Source organism: Labeo rohita, chromosome 18, assembly GCF_022985175.1.
Source record: "Labeo rohita strain BAU-BD-2019 chromosome 18, IGBB_LRoh.1.0, whole genome shotgun sequence".
NCBI classification, from domain to species: Eukaryota; Metazoa; Chordata; class Actinopteri; order Cypriniformes; family Cyprinidae; genus Labeo; species Labeo rohita.
This window is the reverse complement of record NC_066886.1, coordinates 2,636,343-2,656,187: the sequence shown is the minus strand read 5'-3', so window position 1 is coordinate 2,656,187 and position 19,845 is coordinate 2,636,343. Positions and strand designations below refer to the sequence as shown.

The 19,845-nt window shown below is 33.2% G+C and overlaps 1 protein-coding gene across 1 annotated transcript; it reads left to right on the top strand.

Annotated features, from left to right (window-relative positions):
- Positions 1 to 40: 40 nt before the first annotated feature.
- rsf1a (remodeling and spacing factor 1a) lies at positions 41 to 19,534 on the top strand. Its single transcript, XM_051134889.1, has 16 exons — positions 41 to 194; positions 1,774 to 1,865; positions 1,953 to 2,045; positions 2,177 to 2,382; positions 2,488 to 2,609; positions 4,532 to 6,000; positions 6,081 to 6,311; positions 8,050 to 8,154; positions 8,237 to 8,316; positions 8,439 to 8,493; positions 10,541 to 10,644; positions 10,729 to 10,796; positions 10,878 to 11,064; positions 13,402 to 13,658; positions 13,867 to 14,052; positions 17,449 to 19,534. Exons 1-16 carry the CDS (start codon positions 41 to 43, stop codon positions 17,895 to 17,897), a joined length of 3,858 nt encoding a protein of 1,285 aa, XP_050990846.1. The 3' UTR covers positions 17,898 to 19,534.
- The last annotated feature ends 311 nt before the right edge of the window (positions 19,535 to 19,845 follow it).

Sequence of the window (19,845 nt, the reverse complement as noted above, 5' to 3'; positions counted from 1 at the left end):
TTGGGTCTAAGCAGAGCAGAGCTCGTCATCTCCAGGAAAGATGGCTGCTCCGGGCACCACAGCGGCTCTTCCTCCAGATGTCAGTCCCGGTTTCGCGGTGGTCTGCTCGTTTTTGGAGCGCTACGGCCCTGTTCTGGATCTGCCCGAGCTGACGTTCCCCCAGCTGGAGCGGTACTTACAGGAGACATCCGCGGGTGAGCTGTGGGAGAGGCTGGGTTTGTGTTTATTTGGGCAGGCTTCACATCTTTACCCATCAAGGGTTTGATCACTTAAAGTTTGGCTCGTTGGGGTGCGCGTAGTCTTTGTTTGGCTGGGAATCGTGTCTCTGGTGTTTTTCAAACAGACCGTGAAGTGGCGAAGTGTTTTCGAAAGCAGTCATGTGTGATTTTTCCACCCTTAACCAGAGGAAAAAATCACATTTAAAGATTAATCTCAGGATATGATTGACTGTGCGCACTGCTAAGGGTGCTAGCATAATGTTGTTCACGGATAAATGGAGAGACACTTCAAGTGTCGTACGATAAATTGGCCTGATAGATTTACATTCAGATTATAAACACCGATGGGACTGTAGCCGCACGGTGCGCATGCGCAGGCCGCTGTCAAACTTCCTATGTTACAATGTAACAATTGTAATAATAGAACCACTGCACTGATTTGTTTACGCGCGATTGTTTACGCCCCGCCCCCTGTGAATACTGTATTAATCGTGTACACGTAGGTGTACAATACCCGAGCTCCAACACACTAATGTTGTCATTTCGGAGAATTGCGTATGTAAACGTCACTGCAGAATTATTGGTCTTCATGCTCTGACATTGCTGAGAGCGGATTGGATAATTTTGATAATGCTGTGTAGTAATAAGAGGGGTGTGTTTTAAAATGCATGCATTTAAATAAAAGGTGTAAACAATAATTAGCAAAATTAAAACATGTGACAGATAAGAATTATGAATTATATGCATATACTACCAGTTAAGAGTTTTGAAGTCTCACCAAGCCTGCATTTATTTGATTCAAAATGCAGCAAAAGAGTCAAATTTTGAAATGTTTTTACTATTTAAAATAACTGCTTTCTATTTAAATGTATTTTGAAATTCATTTATTCCTTTGATTTCAAAGCTGAATTTTTAGCATCATTAATCTAGTGACATGATCCAAATCATTCTAATATTTTCTAATTGAAAACAGCTGAGTAGACTTTTTCAGGTTTCTTTGGTGAGTAGAAAGTTCAGAAGAACAACATTTAGAAATAGAAATCATCTGTGACATTATAAATCTCTTTATTATCACTTTTGATCAATTTAAAGCATCCTTGCTAAATAAAAGTATTAATTTCTATCATTTCTTTCCCTAAAAAAGTATACTGAATCAAAGCTTTTGAATGGTGTAGTGTACAGTGTTACAAAAGCTTTTTTTTTAAATGTGTTTAAATAGAAAGCAGTTATTTTAAATAATAAAAATATTTCACAGTATCACTGCTTTTGCTGTATTTTGGATCAAATAAATGCAGGCTTGGTGAATTCTTTAAAAAAACATTTAAAATCTTACTGTTCAAAAACTTTTGACTGGTGTAAACAATAAAATAAATAACTACAGTGGTGGTTCCCGTAAAAGCGTTTGGTTGTATAAAATGTCTGAATGTGATTGTATCAGTTAAGAAAATATCAAAGATATCACAAGCATGTTTTGTTTTCACCTACTCTCCAAAAACAGACATTTCACGGTAATTAACAATAAAATAATAGAAATTCTGCTTTTTGCACAATTTAGTTCCTCGGCCGTTGATTGAGCTTCATGTCAAACTGCTGCGCAAAATCGGCAAGACGGTCACGCCAGAACGATGGGAGAAGTATCTTGTAAAAGTAAGTGTTTTGGTTTTAAATAATGTGCTATACAATATGGAAATGTACATGCAAATGCATCTGTTTGTTGAAATTGTGTTGATGCAGGTGTGCCAAGAATTTAACAGCACCTGGGCATGGGAAATGGAGAGAAAAAGCTACCTGGAAATGACGGTAGAGTGCAAGACTGGCATTTTAAAGGTCAGTATATTTTGTACAGCTTGTTGGGTTTTGACTTTAGAAAGTTGCGTTGCTTCTAAAGAAACCTGTCAGTAACATGTCTGGATCATATTTCACCTCCAAAACTGAATAATTCTTTGTTTTCTTAACAGTACTTGTGCGAGTGCCAGTTTGATGACAATCTCAAGTTTAAGACATTAATCAACGAGGAAGATCCGGACAAGATGCGTCTACAGCCCATCGGTAGAGACAAGGAAGGTCTTCTCTACTGGTTCCAGCTGGATCAAGATCAGAATATACGTGTTTATTCTGAAGAACAGGACGATTTGGATGGATCCTCATGGAAATGCATTGCAAGGTGAGAAAATTTTGGGCTCAAGACCATTACAGCACTAGTATACTCAGTTAAACCTAATTTAATGAAGTTTATTAAAGAATAAGAAATGCATTTTTATGTAAACAGGACTAGGAATGATCTTGCAGACACACTAGAACAGCTTAAAGCCAAGATCGAGCCAACCGAGGCCGACCAAGAGAAGCAAGACTGTCCCACCAGCCCAAGTATGGAGGCAGAAGCTGTTAAAGGTAAACCTTTTTGGAAAATCATTTCCGTTTAGGGCTGTAATCACCATAGACACTGAGAGAAATGAGCCTCCCATGGTATCCAGACCAGTGATCAACCACTGTGGTTTTCCAATGTGTGCACTCTAAAAAATGCTGGGTTATTTTTTTTTAACCCAAATGCTGGGTTCAACGTTTAACTTGTTGGGTCAGTTTTTCTGTAACTAAGTTGCTGGGTCATTTATAACGCTGGGTTATTTTTTCTACCCAACCGCTGGGTTAAGTCTGTCTCTGACGAAACAACCAGTCAGAGTTACAGGTAGAGCATGGGCTTTTTGAGTCCTTTACAGGAAAGAGCAGTTCTCATCACCGCTGATTTGGTACACTTCTTTAGCGAAATAAAGGTTTGTATACATTTTATTTAATTTATAACATCTTTACTGTGCTGTAAATTGTATTATTTTATGCAACGCAACATAAGGACGAGATATCAGCATAATGGAAACGCCTTTTGCCTTGCATAAAATAAATGGATTTTATTCGTTATAGTGCTGAGTTTAATTTAATTTGATGTTAAAATATGCTCTCTAATGTCAGTACTGCTTGTTTATGGGCAGGTTTTCGAGTCAGTCACGGCATCTTTCAGCTACGAGTGAAACGCGATGCCTACGAAGTTCGAACAGCAGCCCTTCGCTGGCTAAAAAAATAGTGCTATTTCACTAAAAAGTGATTGCAAAGAACGGTTGAATACACTAAAATTAAATTGCTACTTTTAAATGTTAATTTTTTGTCTAAAATGCTTGTTAAATGAGCTTAAATGTATGTAATATTGTAAACTGTGCAGTAGCAGTGTTGGGGGTAACGCATTACAAGTAACGTGAGTTACGTAATAATATTACTTTTTTTCAAGTAACTAGTAAAGTAACGCATTACTTTTGAATTTCTAAGAAAATATCTGAGTTACTTTTTTCCCCATTTATTGATTGACAAGTCTCCTGTCAGGAAATTGGGAGTAAATATGATGTTACTGTATTCTAGACTAAATGTGAGCATGCGTTAATCCATCTCACTCACAAAAAACTGATTCAGTATTCCTCAAAATGAATAAAAACAGTGAAATGCAAACTCAGAATATGACGCAACGCTGCAATAACTAAATATGTTTAAATAAAACAAATATCCTTTATGCATTTAATCCCATTTTATTAACCAGTGTCTTTGCTGCTGACCTTTGATGATGCAATTCAACCATACTAATAAGCAAAAATTACTTTAGATAAACATTTGTGCTTCATTTTTTTATAGCTGAAGAGTGATCTCCTGCATAAATGTACTTTTCTTTCAGCCTGAGGTGAATTCATTTCACTTTTGGTGTAAAAGGGCTTTTAGATGAGAATTGTTTTATATTAAAAAACAAAGAAGCAAGCCCTGCCCAGATTTAAAAAGTAACGCAAAAGTAACGTAACACATTACTTTCCATAAAAAGTAATTAAGTAGCATAATTAGTTAATTTTCAGGGAGTAACGCAAAATTGTAATGCATTACTTTTAAAAGTAACTTTCCCCAACACTGTGCTGTAGTGACCCAAGTAAATTCAGTTTGTCTTGTATTTTGTCCATTTGTCATTTTTGATTATTGCTGTTGCCTCTAGTAATTCTGTGTTTTTTTTTTTTCAGTTCCAGTTCATTTTAAGCCAGCAATATAATAAAATAAGCAATAGTTGACTTAACTAAAATAACCCAGCATGTTTGGTAAAAACATTTAACCCAACCAGCTGGGTCAAAATAACCCAGCATGTGTTCTGTCCAATATTTACCCATCGCTGGGTTGCCAAATAACCCAAAGTTGGGTTGTTTTTAATCCACCATTTTTTTTAATCACCATACTCCCACTTAGAATTTTGCAAGAGGTTGGAACTAAACCTTTTCTGTGTTTTAAATTTTTAGGTGAGGTTGAAGACTTGAAGAACCATGTGTCTGGACAAGGAGACTTTACCGACAGCACCTTGAATTCTAATGAAAGTGAGTTAAAACCTAAAGATGTTAAAAAAGAACCACCAGTTCCCATTAAACCAGAGAAAGAAGAGAAAGTAGCTGAACTTCCTAATCCAAGAGTGGTCATCGACAACAGGGTTAGTACGATCAAAACTCTCATCAAAGAAGAACCAAAAGATTGTCCCAAACCATGGAACGCCATTTCCGTCGTCATGCCCCCTGCTTCCATCAAACACGACCCGGCGGTGAAATCAGAAACGTGTGAAAGCAAGAAAGAGCTGGTGTTTGAGAACGTGGCTAGGGCTATAAAGAGCGACCAACAGGCTAAAATACCTCTGAAGAAGAGGGAGTTGAAAAGAAGCGGAGGTTATGACGTCAGCAATCACTTCAGCAACGTCAATCACAACAACAACAACCTTAACAGCAATGGTAGCATCAGCACAGGAGGCATAATCGTTCGCAACCCTGCCGTCTTGCCATTGAAGGAACAGCAAATTAATGATGGAGAGAAGGTACCAACAGCCATCATTGCTGTCTCACAAGAGCCGAAGGTTGACCAAACGGTGGTACGAGAACAATACATAGGTGTTGGAGTTATCAAAGGTCCCATTGAGCGAAAGAGGCCATGGAGTGAAAACGATAATTCTTCAAATGGTCATCATGGGAATGTCTTGAAGACTGAAGATAGTGTAAGACAGTCTGTCCTTGTTGGGAAATCCATGATTCAGGCAGACAACGGTCCTCTTCCTTGTAGCATTCCTGAGGATTTGTCAAAAGACGTTTGCAATAAAAGCCCAGATGTGTCTGCGAAAACATCAAACCTTGTTGAGAAGTCGCCAATGATTGAAGAAACCACCACAGTTGAGGAAAAGGTTGAAAAAGCTCACAATGAAGATGAGAAAACGGTTGGTTTTTCAGCTGAAGAAAAAACTGATGTTGTGTTTGAAGACGCCAGCAAAGACAAAAGTCTGAAAAGCCCAAGAAAGAGACGTTCACAAAAGTCCAAATCCAAGATGCACGCAAAAGACGACATGCCAAAAGCATCCAGCGTTGGGGAGGTTTTGGAGAAGGATGCTGAAAAAATCGGACGCAATGATGACGAAGAGGTATCGTCAGAGCTTCAGAAGGAAGGGATTCGCCTTAAGATTAAGATTCCACTTCATAGACGGACGCCGGAACTCCAGCACAAGGACGTTGAGGAAACGGAAACCAGCAATCGGAGATCCCTGCGGAGATCCGCCAGAATCTGTAAGCCCAGCCCTAAAGTGGCAGATAGTCGGGATAGAAAACAAGACGGAAAACTAACCTCCTCGGCAGCTCAGGACGAAGAGGAACATGTTGAAGACGAAGAGGCGAAAGTTCATCCCAAAAGGGAGATGCACAAAAAAGCAGATCTGGAAGTACAGCCCAAGATTTTTAAGGTAGCATGAACGCTTTTTATATCCAGTCCTAACAGTTTTACAAAAATGTTTTTGTTAAATGCTTCTTTTGACTCTTTTAGGCCAAACGGAGACATAGGCGGAAACGTTGGTCAAAAATTCGTACAAAGAATTGCAAATCCAAAGCAGCTCAAGAGCAGGAAGAGGAAGTGGTTGACGACAAAGACGCAAATAATGAAGACAACAGATCAGAGAAAGGAGACCACAAGAGTGAGACTGAATCGGACCAATCTAACGAGATTCCACCTGAAGATGCTTGTAAACACTGTGGACTCGCCAACCACCCAGAACTAGTGAGTTATTGTTCATCATTTCTGACTACTACTTTAGATTATAAATAGACTATACTTTAAGTGGTATGTACCAATGATACTTGCCCATGTGAAACTTGGTACTAAAGTGGTTTTTAGTATGTTTTAATTGCTAGGAAGTTGCTAGCTGATTATTACTAGTATAAATTAAGAGAGATTGGCTGCTTTCCTTCAGTTGGTATTGTCAGTAGTAGTAGTAGTTGTTGTTGTTGTTGTTGTTGTTAACTATAACTAAAAATATTAAAAATTATTTTTAGTTAGCTGAAATAATGCTGAAGTGATATAAAATATAAATGTTAAAGAAAAAACTTAAACTTAAAAAACTTAAGAAAAATTTGAATTGTTGCTTTGGCAACTAATTAAAATAAATTTGAAGTACTGAAAATACTAAAACTAAAATAAATTAAAGCTCAATAAAAATAAAAAAGGCCTCTGTATGCTTTGCTATTTGTAAATTAAAGATCATTATATTATATTATATTATGTCCCATACTGTACTTTCTTGTAAATTAATGTGCTGTGCTTTACTGTACCATACTGTTTTGTACTATATGCTGTACTGTTTTATATTAAATTATGACATGCTATATGCTATTTTTAAATGAAAGATATATTATATTATATTATATTATATTATTATTTTTTTTTTATAAAATATTTTAGATAATATTTATATATAATATTTATATATTATTCTGTTATATAATGTACCATACTATTTTATACTATAGTAAATTGTCATAATATGGAGCTATATTTAAAGTACGTAAAATCATATTATATTATATTATATCCTAATAAAATATTTGATATATTATTTTATATAATATTTATATATTATTTTATATATTATGATGTTATACAGTGTATCATTCTGTGTTGAACCATATGATATACTATTTTGTACTATAGTAAACTGTCATAGTATGTAGCTATATCTAAAGTTATTATATTATATTATATTATATCCTAATGAAATAGTTTGTATATTATTTTATGTAATATTTATACATTATTTTATATATTATTTAGTTATATAATGTACCATACTGTCTTGAACCATGTAGTATATTATTTTATACTATAGTAAATTATATCATAGTATGTAGCTATATCTATAGTTATATATATATAACTATATATAGTTATTATATTATATTATATTATATTATATTATATTATATTATATTATATTATATTATATTATACCATGTGCTATATTATTTTAGACCATAGTGAATTATCTTTTTTTAATCTAAATTAATTGAATATAAATTATATTATATTATAATGTCCATACTTTCCGATAACAAATGAAAATTTAAAATTAAAATAAAATAATTCAAAATATTCATAAATACTATAATAGTATATAAATAGTACTAAAATAACCAATTTTCACCCATTTTATTCGCCTGGGAGGCAAAAAACTTGTTTAAGAAATGGAATGAATGAATAAGACACACATAATAGAACGTGCTTATGTCTAAAGGTTTGTTCAGATCCAGCTCCTACAGTAGGTATAAGGGTTTATTCAGCTAACAATATTCATTAAAAACAGTATAAAAAATATGAAATGTAATTGAGGCAGAAATGCTTCTGACATGATTCAAGCTGTAAGATTAGACTCAGTGTTGTCTATCAAATGGCATAGATAATACTTTCAGAAGAGATTAAACTAATAATTTAATCTGTTTTCTCTCTTGTATTTTTGTCCCAGATTCTTCTTTGTGACATGTGTGACAATGGATATCACACGGCCTGTCTGAGGCCTCCTCTAATGATCATTCCTGATGGAGAATGGTTCTGCCCTCCCTGCCAGCATGTAAGGGCTTCAGTGTCAGTGTCAATGGCTTGTGTAAGTGTGTGAGCAGTGTTAATGAAGTATATGCTCTTGTCATTAACAGAAGCTTCTCTGTGAGAGGCTGGAAGAGCAGCTTCAGAATCTGGACACTGCTTTGAAGAAGAAAGAGAGGGCTGAACGAAGGTGTAGATCCGCACACACACTTCATAAACACTCTCACCAGCTCATCTCCGTTCCCATAAATCATCATGAAATATGTCTAGCCTCATGTGATTCTGAGTTTTGATTCTTGTTTTCTCTTTCAGACGTGAGCGGTTAGTGTATGTGGGCATCAGTGTGGAAAACATTATACCCACCCCGGTGAGTATGCAGCCATTATATTATATTATATTATATTAGTGTCCCATTATATTACATTTTATGTCCTGTACTCAACGTTCCTTTGCTATACTGTACCTTATTGTACTGTTATGCTATACTGTTCCATAAAGAATTGTACAATATATTTTTATACTATAGTAAATTATGCCAGTATGCTATATGCACTATAAAGCTATGCTATGTAGATCTAAATTAAAAACTAATATATTATTATGTTATATTATATATTATGTCCCATACTGTATTTAATATTAATTTAAATAAATATAAATATTTATATATTATATTTATATTATATTATAATATGCTGTATAATGCTGTATTACACTATACTATACGCTGTACTACTTAATACTATAGTAAATCCTATTATATTATATTATATTATTATACCGTGTGCTATACTATTTTATACTATAGTAAATGATGTCATAGTATGCTATGCTATATCTTAATTAATTAAAAATAAATCTATTATATTATAGTATAGTATAGTATAGTATATTATATTATATGTCCCATACTGTACTTTCCTGTAAAGAAATGTGCTCTGCTATACTGTACTATACTCTATTGTATGCTGTACAGTTTTATACTATAGTAAATTATACCATAGTATGATATAGTATTTTTTAATTAATGATTGTTATATTATATATTATATTTTATTATATTATAATTCAATAAAATATATTGTATAACATTGTTGTGTACCACACTGTATTGTATGATATAGTACTATAGTAAATTGTCATAGTATGCTATGCTATATCTAAATTAATTTTAATTAAATAAATGTTAATTTAAATAAAAATAAATATTTATATTATATTATATTATGCTGTATTATACCATGTGCTATGCTATTTTATACTGTAGTAAATTGTCATAGTATGCTATGCTATATCTAAATTAATTAAATAAATTATATTATATTATATTACATTACGTCACATTGTATTATGCTGTATTATATTGTGATATACTATTTCATACTATAGTAAATTATGCCATAGTATGCTATGCTATATTTAAGTTAATTAAACATTAATCAATTATATCGTACCATATTATTATATAATGTTGCATACTGTACTTTTCTATAACATAATGTGCTATGCTATACTGTATCATATGATATAGTACCTTTTTCTATATCATATACTATAGTAAAATATGCCATAGTATAATACAGTATTTTTAAATTAAAGATTATTATATTATATTATATTATATTGTAATTCAATAAAATATATTATATGTTATTATTAAATGATATATTATATAATGTACCACACAGTATTGTACCATATAGTACTATAGTAAATTATCATAGTATGCTATGCTATATCTAAATTAATTTTAATTAAATAAATATTGATTTAAATAAATATAAATATTTATATTATATTATGCTGTATTATACCATGTGCTGTGCTATTTTATACTGTAGTAAATTGTCATAGTATGCTATGCTATACCTAAATTAATTAAATATAAATCTATTATATTACATTACATTACATTATGCTGTATTATACTGTGACATACTATTTTATACTGTAGTAAACTGTCATAGTATGCTATGCTATATCTTAATTACAAATAAATCAATTATATTATATTATATTATATTATAATGTCCCATACTTTACTATAACAAAATGTGCTGTGCTATATTGTACCATACTACATTGTACAATATACTGTTTTATACTATAGTAAATGATGCCGTAGTATGCTATGCTATAATTAAGTTAATTAAACATAAATCAATTATATTGTATCATATTATTATATAATGTTACATATTGTATTTTTTTATAACATAGTGTGCTATGCTGTACTATATCATACGATATAGAACCTTTTTCTATATCATATACTATAGTAATTATTCCATAGTATGCTATATCTAAATTAATTAAACAGAAATGAATTATATACTATAAGCTAATAAGATGATATTTAAAATGTCTGAATCAGCTTTATTTGTTTTTAAATTTACTCCTCTTCATCATTTCAGGACGGTGATGGAGAGGACAGCTTGACCCAGAAGAAAAAAGATGCCAAGAAAACTAAAAATCTGGGGCGGCGATCGACTAGGACGAGGAAATCCATCAGTTATAGGTAATCAATATTTTTTTGTGGAAATAAACTTTGACTCTTTGCTTCTAAGTGTGACTAATTCTTGATTTTGTTATCATCTGGCAGATTTGATGATTTTGACGAAGCCATTGATGAAGCAATAGAGGAAGACCTTCAAGATTCAGAAGGAGGAGGTTGGTCATGGGAAACATTGTTTAGTACAATATAATATGAGTGTTGTTGCATATTGAATTCACCGGTGGTGTGTCCTGCAGGCGCTGGTGGAGGTAAACCTGCGGCGCCCGTCACGAGTCAGCCGAGGAGCGCGGTGAGCCGAGAGAGTCGACGGCCTGTGAAAGCGCCCGCCCCGCGCAAGAGGAAACGCCGGCGACTCAATGACCTGGACAGTGACAGTACGATGGACGAGGAGGAGAGTGAGGACGAGTTTCAGCTCAGTGACAGGTGTGTGCTGTTTTGCCATGTCTGCAGTTTTCCCACGGAATTGGGAAAATACTTTAACACTGTTGCTGCATGTTGTTTTTGACTCCAATATGGTAATATTTAGCTCCTGGAATGCTAATTTGACCAGGGGAATCCCGCCAAAAAATGTTTATTTTACCCCCGAAGCGCAATTTTTAAAGAGGAACCCCCTCGAAACACGATTTGGGCTAGTTTTGAATAGCAATTGGGCGAGTTTTGTTGTGAAAACCTGGCAACCCTGGGTGTGTGTAACACACAGAAGAATATTTACAATACTGGGGTTCAAATTTGGGCCAGTTCTTCAAAATATAACCAGTCTATATCTTAAATAAACAATATGCTTTCCATACGCTCTATGGGTAATAGTCCATTTAGATGATAATTAAACACATTTCCCCCCCAAAAAAATTCCTCTGTTACTGTAATGCAAAATTAAGTTTAAATTATGTTAATGCATAATAAAGTTATTTATCCATGGTAGTATTTGTTGTACTACTTAACTTACATTGATCTAAATACATCATTATCACTATTATGATTGTCAGTCATTACACTTTTGTGCTGTAATGTGGTAAAATAGTATAAACTAAAATGACTGTAATACATCTCTTTGTCTGTTGAAAGTTGGGGGGAAAATATGTTTAATATTGATGAAATAAAATAATAATAATAAAAAAACTTATTTGTCCTAATAGTTAATGGTCAGTAAAAATTGTTTTATTTTATTTTATGCTGTTTTATTTTATTATTGTAAGCTAAAATGACTGTTACATCTATTTATCTATTGAGAATTAAGGGGAACATATGTTTAATATTCATAAAATAAAATAATTTACCAAAAATGTATTTGTCCTAAAAGTTAATGATCAGTAAAAAATTATTTTATTTTATTTGATTTTATTATTAAAAACTAAAATGATTGTATTACATCTATTTGTTTACTGAGAGTAGGGGGGAAAATATGTTTAATATTTATAAAATACAATAAATCACCAAAAATGTATTTGTCCTAAAAGTGAATGGTCAGTAAAAATTATTTTATTTGAATTTATGCTATTTTATTTGATTTTATGCTATTTGATTTTATTATTATAAACTAAAATGACTGTATTACATCTATTTGTCTATTGAGAGTTGGGGGGGGTATGTTTAATATTTATAAAATAAAATAATTCACCAAAAATATATTTGTCCTAAAAGTGAATGGTCAGTAAAAATGATTTAATTTGAATTTATGCTATTTTATTTGATTTTATGCTATTTGATTTTATTATTAAAAACTAAAATGATTGTATTACATCTATTTGTTTACTGAGAGTAGGGGGGAAAATATGTTTAATATTTATAAAATAAAATAAATCACCAAAAATGTATTTGTCCTAAAAGTGAATGGTCAGTAAAAATTATTTTATTTGAATTTATGCTATTTTATTTGATTTTATGCTATTTGATTTTATTATTATAAACTAAAATGACTGTATTACATCTATTTGTCTATTGAGAGTTGGGGGGGGTATGTTTAATATTTATAAAATAAAATAATTCACCAAAAATATATTTGTCCTAAAAGTGAATGGTCAGTAAAAATGATTTAATTTGAATTTATGCTATTTTATTTGATTTTATGCTATTTGATTTTATTATTAAAAACTAAAATGATTGTATTACATCTATTTGTTTACTGAGAGTAGGGGGGAAAATATGTTTAATATTTATAAAGTAAAATAATTCACCAAAAATGTATTTGTCCTAAAAGTTAACAGTCAGTAAAAATGATTTATTTTATTTTATTTTATTTAGTTTTGTTTTGTGCTATTTTATTTTTTCCTTTTTTTATTTTTATTTATTTATTTATTTTTTAAGTCTTCATGGTCACCCAGTCTGCATTGTTTTGATCAAAAATACAGTAAGAAAGGGGGAAAAACAGTGATGTTGTGAAATATTATTGCAACTTAAAATAACTGTTTATGCACTAGAACTCAGTGGTAACTATCTATATTACAATATTCTAAAATGTAATATATTGCTGTGATCAAAGCTGAATTTTCAGCATCATTACTCCAGTCTTCAGTGTCACATGATCCTTCAGAAATCATTCTAATATGCTGATTTGCTGCTCAAAAAACATTTCTAACTATTTTCAATGTTGAAAACAGTCGTGCTACTTTATATTTTGTGAAAACATTTTTGTTCAGGATGAGTAGGATTTGAAATAGAAATCATTTGTAACATTCTAAATGTATTTATTGTCACTTTTGATTAATTGAATGCATCCTTTTTGAATAACAGTATTATTTTGGTTAAATTCTGCATTGCTAGCATGGAGGAGGAGGATTTCGTGGTTTCGGGAGATGGTGCGTCTGACGGTGACGCCGGCTCTTATGACGGGAGTGAATGGGGCAGCGGTGAAAGTGACGCAGAGAATCCACCGGCCTCCAGGAGGACAGGAAGAAGCGCACACACCCTGAGAACCAGGAGGAGCAGACGCAGACCTCCCGCCCGACGAAGAGGCTCCTCAGAAGAAGAGGACATGTTAGACACGGAGGAAGAGGAGGAGGAAGAGGAAGAGGAAATGGGTCTGTTTGAGTTTTCATATCCATTCTACCTAAAAAATAAATGAATAAATAAATAACATTTAGACTTAAAGCCAGTGAGCTGTGATGTTTACTTTATAAGGAAGTTTTTAGAGGTAGGCTGTCTAGGTAGGTGACTGGGTTTTGGAACAGAGCCTAATTAGTGTTGCATTGAATTCTTACAATTTTTACTTCTGTGTTGATCTGGCAGAAACAGAAGGCTCTAACGAGTTCAGCGACAGCGACGTGGACGTGAATAGAAGGCGTCCGCGACGGAGTCAGAACTCTCAGGTCAACTATTATGAGACGTCAGAGTCTGAAGGGTCACGGAAGGCGTCCCATCAGAAACACTCCTCTCTTCCTCACCGCCGACGGCTGTCCAGCTCCAACAGTGAAGGTGAGCTAACGTCTGAGCCATAGCCAATATGGTGCAGTCGTACTTGTCATTTCCCAGTCCAACTCCCCTCCTATAATTTCCTGTCTGTCCTCCTACTGTCTTATCTAAATAAAGGCATAAAAGACCAAAAAATAAAACACACACACAGACCAAATGCAATAAGTATATCATTTTTTAAATTACAATAAATTGCAATATTTTGTTTGAATAAATATTTATTCTTGTGAATTTTGTATGAGGGCATTTCATGCTACACAACAATTTTCACCTTAAAATTATGCATGATTTATGCATAAAATAATAGAAAATATAGCATCTCACACAGCTAAATCATTAGCAGATGCGACAGATAATAGTCTAATATGAACTCCAAAAAATGTATAAATCCTGCACACAACTCAGACTTGCATTGTTATGAAATTTCATCAGCAACACCTCACTTTTGTGCATTTTATTTAATGTGCAGGCTTCATGCATTTATTTGAGTACATAAAATAACACAAATATTTAAAATAAATATTGCATATAATTTTTAAATGATACTGTGTTTAACTTTAAAATGTATTTTTTTATGTTTTATATTAAGATATATAAAATCTATTTTAATTTTAAATATGAGGTATTTAAAATTCAGTGCATGGAAGGCAGACCTTTTTAATTGCTAATAAATGTATTTTCTGAAATATTACTTATTTTTACTAGGTTTTCCATCTGAATTTATACATAAAATAACACAAATATTAGAAATAAATATTGCATATTATTTTAAAATGACATAGTATTTAATATTAAAAAACTGATTTTTTTAAAAAAATATATGTTATATTAAAATATATATAATCAATTTATTTTTTTATTTTTATATATATATATTTTTTTTTATTGTAGGTTTTGATATAAACTGGGTTTTTACAAAACCAAAACATCATAATCTGTACATTTAACAAGAAAAATAAACATATAATATGAATATAAACATAAAAATTATAATAATAAAATAAAATAAAATAAATTGAAAGAGTAAATATATCAATACAAAACCAGAAATCAGTATAGCCATAAAAAAAAAAAAAACAATACAATAAGGTCGCCTTTCAACCTTTCCACGCTAAATTCTGGATTCCCAAAGTTAAAAATCGCGTTTCTTTTACCCCCAGATAAATGAGAAAAGGGTCCCATACCTTATAGAAATTGAAAGGTTTGTCCTTTAATGCGGTACAAAGGGCTTCATAGGGAATTACATTTTTAGCTGGGTTTATCAAATGAATAATTGACGGTGTTTGATCTGTTATCCAACATACATTTGCGAGCACAGTACAAGAGAATTTGGAGAAGGTGAATCCCTTGGAATTTGAAGGGAAATTCCTGGCGTATGACTAGTAAACATGCTTTTGGTCCGAGTTGTAATGGACAGCGGAATATATTCTCAAGTTCCTTTAGGACACCCCTTCCAGAATTGTTGGATCTTCATACAATTCCAAAAACAATGAATAAGGGTTCCCTCTGATCCTTTACATTTATTACAAAGATTAGAAAGTTTAGGGTTTTTTTTTTTTTTTTTTTTTTTTTTTTTTTTTTATTAAGCACAATAAAACATAAATAGACAGCAACATGATGACACAGACTGAGACCAGTCACAGATATATACACATATATACGCAAATGAGACACTAAATAAAACAAGGCAAAACAAAGCAAAAAAAAAAAAAAAAAAAAAAAAAAAATTACAAGAAGATGGGAACAAAGATGAGGAAAAGACAAAAAAACAAGCTGTAAATGTATGGATGTGGTAGTTTACATGGGTACAGAAATAAGTCAAATCATTCGATTTCTGTGTTGTTTAGTAAAAAGATTTAACTATAGACATAACTGTACTAAATATTGAAAAAAAAAAAAAAAAAAAAAAAAAGAAAGTTTAGGGTTTATCTTATGCCTTTGGGCTGGAGTCACATGTAGCCGGTGAGTAATTTTAAACTGCATTTCCCAGGCAGAATTGTTGGCAAGATAAGAGGGCATCTCACATACAGCTTTCCAATCAGCTACCTGAATTTCCTCCCCAAAATCCTTCTCCCATAACTCCCTGGTTTTATCTGAGCTATCTTTATTTGCATTTATCAATATTCCATAGAAGAGTTTAGATGCTGACTGAGATGAAGTGAGTTTATTCCAGTGGGGATACACCGAAACCACTTGAGTGCAACAAAACTATGTATTTGACAGTATGTGATGTAATGTTTTTTGCTGAGGTTGTATTTCACAACAATTTGCTCAAAGTATCAGTCCATCATTCATTCCTGGAGGAAAATCTGGATTGTTATGTAGTGGTGTTAGTAAAGAAAGATGGGAGTGATAGCCTTCTATTTTACGAGCGAGTCTCCATATTTTTTATCATATTACTAAGAATTAAATTACCTTTAATTAAGGCTGGCAGTTTTTTTGATGAAACGTACAATAAGTTCCGTAGAGGAACAGAACTGAGATTTGCAGCTGCAGCACTGATCCAAGTCGAGTCTGGGTCATTTATATGCCATTCCAATATAAAGCGGAGCTGGGCAGAAAGTTGGTACAACTTAAAAGAAGGAGCAGCCACTCCGCCCAGTTTGCTAGGCAGTGACAGGTAGCTGTACCTTAATCTGGGCCTTTTTTTCCTCCAAATAAAAGAAATAATAAAACCACGCAGCTGTTTTAGGGCTCTGTTAGGAATGAGAGCAGGTAGCATTTGAAGTGGGTATAAAAGACGAGGTAATACATTCATCTTAACAAGATGAATTCGGCCTAATAAAGATTGAGGTAGGTTACACCATCTATCTAGATCTGATTTAATGTTATAATCAATTATAATTAATTACTTAAAATTCAATGCATGGAAGGCAGACCTTTTTAATTGCTAAAAATGATATTTTCAGAAATAGTACTTTTACTAAGATTTCCATCTGAATATATAGATAAAATAACCCAAATATTACAAATAAATACTGCATATAATTTAAAAAATATACAGTGTTTAACTTTAAAATATTTATTTTTTTTAGATTTTATATTAAAATATTTAAAATTGATGGTTGATTTGTAGATAGTACCCTAAAAATGGGCTTTTTTGTATTTCCTTTTATTAAATTCTTAAATATATTTTGTAAGATATTTTTGGTCTTGTTTTTTCTTTTTAAGGAGCGGCGTGTCTCTTAATTTTTGTTCTTTGCTCGAACACATAGTGCTCAGCATAATGATTTATTTATGCACAATTTTTTGCACAACTAGACAAGACTAAAATGAAACAATGCATCCCTAAAGACCCTCCCTTCGTCATTTTCATTTGTGATTCACACCATTTCGTCACGTCACACTAAATATAAATATTAGCTCAATGTAAATCTTCCTCTCATCCTGTATTTCCAGAGTCCATACTTTCTAAAGACTTTCAGCCAAAGGAATCGCTGCGGAGATCAGAAAAAAGACGCAAGTGCGATTCGTCAAGGGAAGACTCCAAACACACGCACAAACGAGCAAAACAGAGACATCCGAGAAGCTCCAGTGAAGACGAGGAGGAGGAGGAAGAGGAGGAAGAGGATGGAGGAGAAACAGAGGACTCTGAGGAAGACGACCGGCCCCTCCGCAAGAGGTCGAACCGCATTGAAACAGACGAAGAGGACGAGGAAGAGGAGAACACGCGAGGAAACGTCCGGTGGAAGCACACGGCGGGGTCCCGAGGTCCCGTCAGGCACAACGGCTTGGTCCCTCTGAGGGCCGCAGCTCAGGATGACGACGACGACGATGAGGATGAGGAAGAGTTCACTGGAGTCACGGACCTTGTTAACTTTGTTTTCGACAGTGAACAGTTGTCATGATCGGCTCCGAAGGGCAAATACGTTTATTTTCTCATCGCCTTCTCACGGGAATGTCCCTCATCAGCCACCGTAGTCTCCTGGGTGTAGTGGACCAAAAATGAAGCTTCCAGACGAATAGTGCCCGTTCAGATGTGTGAATGCACTCTAGTTCATCCAGACGCATGCATCATCGCCCTACCGGTTTAGAACAGGGTCTTCTTAATACTACAGTCACCATTCCTCAGAGTAAAGCACTTTGTCGTTGACGGCCAGTATGAGTTTGTTTGTATAAAGCGGCTTCGCTCGTCCTCTAGAGACACTGGACGGCGCGCATTTGAAGCTTACGTGTTACGTGCATTTCAGACTGGTGTTTTAGAGTTTTACATTCTCTGTATTAATGTTTTCTTCTTCATTGTACATGAAGGAAATGTTGGGATTGACGCGTGATGCCGAAACTTGCCTAAATGCATTCATTCAGTTTGAGGAATAGTTGACTTAAAAATTACAATTTGCATAAATGCATAAGAACAGATGTGGAGAAATGTAGCATTGCTCACCAATGGATCATTTGCAGCGAATGGGTGCCGTCAGAATGAGAGTTCAAACTGATAAAAGCATCACAGTAACCCACATTTTTAACTTCAAACCATTGCTTCTGGCTAAGATACGAGTGCATAATGCAAATAACACTTCCTTTAGTTAAAAAGACGTTTGGTCTGAATCAGAAGAGAAATATGCACAGGTCAAAACAGATTAATAATAGATTTGTTTGTTACAAACATGCATTTTTTGGCTTCACAAGATGGACTGGAGTGCATTATTGTAATGTTTTTATCAGCTGATTGGATTCTGATGGCACCCATTAACTGCAAAATGCTGCGATGCTGTATTTCTCCAAATTTAACGAAGAAAGAAACTCATCTTGGATGGCCTGAAGGTGAGTAAATATTCAGAAAATGCTCATTTTGGAGTAAACTGTTTCTTTAAACTAGTTAGTAGACCAGCAAACACAAGAAGAAACACATTGAAAGTGATCTTAATATTAAAGATCTGCCATTTAGCTGCAAATCATTTTAATTTAAAAGACTAATATACTCTCTTTATCCTGAAATAACATTGTATGTTATATTACGAAAGAATATTATTTACTTATTTTTCCGATTAGGACGTTTTCTGCACTTTGAAAGCTGTTGCTGACATTTTAGCACACTTTAATGAGACATTCAGTCTGTTTTAATGTGTCAACCGAATGCACTTGTCCTCCAAGCACCTTTGACGGTGCCGTTCGGTACCGTATCGTTGAAATGTTCTGTTCGACACAGCAGCTTGGATCGCTCTTTCCACAGAGTTGTTTTTTAGTATTTACTCCAGGCTGGTGGTGTTTATGCTGGAAGGTCGTTTGAATTAGAACACTACGAAATCATTCCGACACGAATCCAACCCATTACAAACCAAATCCAATATTCAAAACAAACCCCACAGGCACTAGAATAATTATGGTCTTTGCTTTCAGTTTAAAGAATGTGTTTTTGAGCTGTGTACTACTGGAATTCGTGTTTTCCTTCTCATTTTATTTCACTCTTACTTTCCAGATGTACGTCTCCATATTTCAAGGAAATTATTCACCGAACAGAAATAAACTTAATGTCGCTGTTTAATGTTTTTGCCTCCTAATTTGTCTTTTGTAAGTAGCTGTAATGGATTCAAGATACAGGAAGCATTTAAATGTAATTTATTTAATATTTTTAGATTTAAATGCATATAAACAAATAAGAGAAAGTGTATATTTTAGACATTTTAAAAATGCAAACGTAGTGCCGTGGATGATATTAAAAGTGCAAATTAAAACTGCATGTACAATGCCAGTCAAAAGTTTTTGAACAGTAAGATTTTTTTTTTTATAAGAAGCCTGCATTTATTTCATATAAGTACAGCAAAAACAGTAAAATTTTGAAATATTTTTACTATT

Excerpts from the sequence above, each read along its gene's own strand:
- rsf1a (XM_051134889.1), top strand. The coding sequence starts at position 41 with ATGGCTGCTCCGGGCACCACAGCGGCTCTTCCTCCAGATGTCAGTCCC. Across the intron at positions 6,001-6,080 it reads TACAGCCCAAGATTTTTAAG|GCCAAACGGAGACATAGGCG; the intron begins GTAGCATGAACG and ends TGACTCTTTTAG. Across the intron at positions 13,659-13,866 it reads GGAAGAGGAAGAGGAAATGG|AAACAGAAGGCTCTAACGAG; the intron begins GTCTGTTTGAGT and ends TTGATCTGGCAG.